Source organism: Pterocles gutturalis, unplaced genomic scaffold (genome assembly GCF_000699245.1).
Source record: "Pterocles gutturalis isolate BGI_N339 unplaced genomic scaffold, ASM69924v1 scaffold33719, whole genome shotgun sequence".
Lineage (NCBI taxonomy): Eukaryota > Metazoa > Chordata > Aves > Pterocliformes > Pteroclidae > Pterocles > Pterocles gutturalis.
In genome coordinates, this window is record NW_010131760.1 from 1,881 (window position 1) to 6,369 (window position 4,489).

The 4,489-nt window shown below is 51.3% G+C and overlaps 1 protein-coding gene across 1 annotated transcript in view; it reads right to left on the minus strand.

The window, feature by feature from the left end:
• Positions 1-1,680, minus strand: part of LOC104467082 (homeobox protein goosecoid-2-like) — a 3,042-nt gene extending 1,362 nt beyond the window's left edge. The window contains exons 1-2 of the mRNA XM_010080710.1: positions 1,625-1,680; positions 554-738 (exon numbers count right to left, since the gene is read on the minus strand). Of these exons, the coding sequence (XP_010079012.1) occupies positions 554-738; positions 1,625-1,680 (241 nt within the window). The remainder of the gene's footprint in view (positions 1-553; positions 739-1,624) is intronic.
• Between the last annotated feature and the right edge of the window lie 2,809 nt (positions 1,681-4,489).

Sequence of the window (4,489 nt, forward strand, 5' to 3'; positions counted from 1 at the left end):
GCAGCATGGCCGTGGGGCCCCCCACTCCACAGAGAACCTCCACCCCTAGAATCATCATCCTTTCAAGTGTCTTAAGTAAAACAATAAAGAGTGTTTTAAAGAAAGTGTTTTAAAATAGTGATAGTAAATTAAAATAAATTATAAAAGTATTTTATTTTTCAATAAAGCAGTAATATACAGTACTAAATAGCCCCTGCTGCTTTCAAAAACCTGTTAGCATGGCAGGTGAAAGTGCCTGTTCTTAGGAGCTGTGCTGAGAGTGGATCCTGCTGCCCCTCGCCAGAGCTGGGGCCTGAGAACAACCCCATGGTGGCAGGCCAGTCGCTGTATTGTCACCCAGCACCCAGCTTTTCCCTTCCACCCAGCGCTGGCACCAGCCCCTCCATGAGCCCTGCACCGTGCAGCGAACCCAAACACTCACCCAGCCAACCCGGCACGTCCTGCCGGGAACGGGCGCTTGTGTGAGAACAGCAGCAGCAGTTGCAGCCTGCTCCTTCCAGCTCTTCCTCCTCCTCCTCCTGCAGAGAGCTGCCTGGGATGGCCTCCAGCTCACACAGCCCCCTGGGCGCGCAGTCCAAGATGTCCCGCAGACACAGTGGGACCAGGACCTGGGGGCTCTTCTCTGCTGGGCTGGAGAGGATGTCCTCAATGCTGAACGGACACGGCTTCTTGAGGCCTCTCCTGCCAGCGTTGGCATCTGATGCTGGCTCCGAAGACATCCTCTGCCGGCAGCAGCGGCTGCAGAATGGGGAGCTCACGCTGAGTGGGGTTTGCTATCTGTGTGCTAACTCTGGAGTGGGGTCTCACAAGGAAAAGACCACTTACATAGCTTTTAAAACAGACTGTCAAAGCCATCCAGAATCGCTGCTTTGTCTTGCTGTTTCAAGTGACTGGCATTCTTGCAGCCGAGTTTTTATTTTATATACAACGCACTTTTTCTCCCTCTAACCTAGCTGCTTTATGTCTGAAGCCACCCTAAATATATATATATAGAGAGAGATATAATCCCTTTGAAAAGAAAACCGTAAACCCCCCTGTGAATAAAATAAATTCTAACTAATCTTGGCAGCTTTGTGAAGGGTTAGTGTGGATCTAAGATTTAGCTAATCCCACAAAAATGAGTGGAGAAGGAAATCTGATTTCTCCATCTCGGGTGTAGATTTGAGGTGGTTATGATCTCCATTGTGCTGCCGCCTCCAGTCCAAGGAAGGGGGAGGATAGCTGTTCCCAGCCCGGAAATGGACTGGAGGATTAACTCCTTAAAAGAAGCAAATTATCCCTTCTCTGGCCAAATGAAAGCTTTCCCATCAAAAGAGAGCTGTCATATCATACAATATGAGAGAGGAGAGAGTTCAGCTTAATAAAAAATCATTTTTATTGATAGTACAGCCTTTGGCTGTGCTAAAACTCTCTGTGAAAGTTGATTTATTTTCTACTGAAAACAGAAAAATTCTGTTTTCCCTCCTTCCCCTTTCCCCCACCTCCACTGCCCTAATCATGGTGATATTGCAGATGCTTTGCATGTACCCAACATACTCCTCGCAAGGATTCAAAGCCCGTAATAAATGAGGCCACTGGCATCTCGTGGCAGCTCTGTGCCACCCCCTGCACAGCTGAGCCGTACCCTCCACGCGCAGGCAGGCGAGCAGCGCGGTCCCACAGCAGCTCGGGCAGGAGCATGGCCTCAGTGCCCCAGCAAACGGGGGGATCGGTGAGCCCGGAGGAGCTAGGATGGCAGCCTGGGCTTCCCAAAGCTTTGTCAGTCCAATTCCCAACTTCTGTCCAGCGAGAGAGGCTAAGGTGAGGCTGTGGCTGAGAGTGGTGATGGGGGACAGGAGGGGATGCCTGGCACCGACCCTCCCCAGAGCGAACAGCAGGGCCTGGCGGGTGCGATCCACGGGAGGAGAGAGGACAACTTCCAGCTTGGGTTTGTAGCTGGAATGATTAGCTGGGGTTAAAAGAGAGGGCCTGGGGTTGAGCTCAGCTTACTTAGGGAAGTTTAAACCCGAGTTCTTTTGCCCTCAGCCCGGGTGGGTAGCGAGGCTCCAGGAGCTCAGGCAGGGATGCTCTCCTGCTCGGTGTTTCTTTGCAGGAGAGAGAAGAAACCAGTCCCACTCGTGGTACACCGAGGAGATGCACAGGTGAGTGCTGGGAACAGGTCCTTGTGGGGCCTTGTGACTTCCCGCTGAACAGCCGAGCAACCCCTCCAGCATCGTAGGGAAGCGGGAGCCAGTCTCCAGGAGAGCCCCCCAGTGCCCTCTCCTGTCTCCTGGGCCCTGCTCTCTGCCAGCCCTTCCGCAGCTGGCTGCTCTCCCAGCGCCGGGAGACGTGTCCCAGAGCCTTGCTGCCTCTGACCCTCAAAGCTCTGTAACATCTCACTGAAAACCAAACCACTATTTTTTCTTCCATCCCTTTATTTGCCTCTCCTTCAGCTATTCCGATGGTGTAACATGAATTATAACCGTGTTCTGTGAAGCTTCACGTATTTCCTGTACGTTTCAGAGGAAGATGCCTTTGCAGCGCCCAATCTGGACATGTTTGCTGTGACCCTGACAAGGTGTCAGCGCTCCAGAGAGGCACTGGAGATGCACTGACCGCAGAGATCATCACAAACTGCCCCGGCTTTCATGCACGTACCCCAGCGCTGGCACAGGAGGTGGATGCAGGGCTAGGTTCTGCTCCCCACACCGCACGGGTCCGGAGGGACCGCAGGGCAGGCGAGCTGGGACACGCCGTGGGCAGGCACAGGATCTGACCCTCTCTGCTCTCAGCTGTAATAATCATAGACCTGAAGCAGATTAATTCTCCTTCCCCGTCTGTAACAAAGGACGCCTTTCCCTGGCCTCCCCTGCCCGTCCCTGCCCTCCTGCCGCACACGCACTTAGCCTATTAGGATCTCCGCTGATTGCTTTCTTTCATTCCTCCCGTACCTTTCACTTCAGAAAATGGACTGGTAATACTTCTTTTATCAAAGAATTATGGGATTTGGGACCCAGATCTTACAAAGAGACTTTTGATAGCTGCTGGTAATCAAATCCCAATCGGCAGACACTTCTCTGCACCCTGTTACTGGAGAGGAATAAAGGAAAGGGATTATTGATGTTCTGTTTACTGAGCCTCCAGGAGATAGGATCGCTGGGCTATTTCATATTAGAAAAGGAAAGGAAAATAAAACAAGAAAGAAAAAAATTCAGACAAGGGAGGACAATATAGATATAGATAAAAATAAAAGAAACAGGCTCTTATCATTTTCTTATTGGTTAAGGAGATTCCGAAGCCATTATAGAGGATTAGCAAAAAGGTTAATCTGCTTTAGCCATTCGCTTGTCAAAAGTGAATTTACAGGGTTTGAAAATCCTTCCTATGGTGAACCAGAAAAAATCCCCCTCTCCCTCCCCTGCCCCTCACTTCTGCAGGCAGCACAAGGGGATGGGGATGGACAGCTTGGAGACCCTAAAACAGGGGACCACCCTCCCTCACCTTGCCCTGCCTGGGCCCTGGCACCCATGGGAGCTCTGGTTTGGCAGTGCTCTCCCCACTCCCCCATCACCCATGTCGGGTGGCTGTGGTGCTCAGGGAGTGGAGGAGCAGGTCCGAGGGACGTGACCGTCCTCCTGCTCTGCCTTCCCTGGGGTGAACCCCAGGCTGCTTCGCTGGCGGATCCTGGCAGCAGTCAGGGCAAACCTGGACTCATGGCTGGATTTGGGCATCCAGGTTAATTTCTAAAGCAGAACAGAGATGGAGGCTGCTGGCAAATGTTGCCAAAAAACACAGGCTGGGGCCTCTCTGTCCCCAAACACAGTGCTCACCTGGGGAGCCACATCTCAGCATCCTTCTGGTCACCCAGCACAGATACTGGCATGTCCCAGCCACACCGGGCTGCCGTGACACTGATCCGCCCAAGTGGCCAGTACCCATCGCTTGCCCCTGTGCCACTGTGAGAAACAACCCAGGGAAAAACAATCCTTCAAGGTCAAAACCAGCCAGGTGCACCTTCTCGAGAGATGCTGGGTGAAGTTCAGTGTGATGTGTTAGTCAGGAGTGATAACTAAATTTAATAATGGCACAGAACTCGTAGAATTATCGAATGGTTGGGGTTGGAAGGGACTTTTAAAAGTTATCTAGTCCAACTTCCAGATTGTGCCTGTTGAAATAGTTCAACCCTGGGCCAAGCAACAACAAAAAAAACCCCCCTCAAATCATGGAATCATAGAATGGTTTGGATTTGAAAGGACCTTAAACATCATCTACCTCCAACCCCCCTGCCATGGGCAGGGACACCTTCCACAAGGTGTGGACGCATCAAACCATTTGGATTTGATGATAATGAACATCAAGTGCTATAATAAATCTATTTCTATCTCCAAAAGCCCACAGAAAGAAGTTATAACAGAGATGCTGTCTATCAGGGATGCTGGCTATCAGGTATGGGTATTTTTTAGATCCCTGGATGAAGGGTCGTGCTGAAGGATGCGGGAGAAGGTGAGCA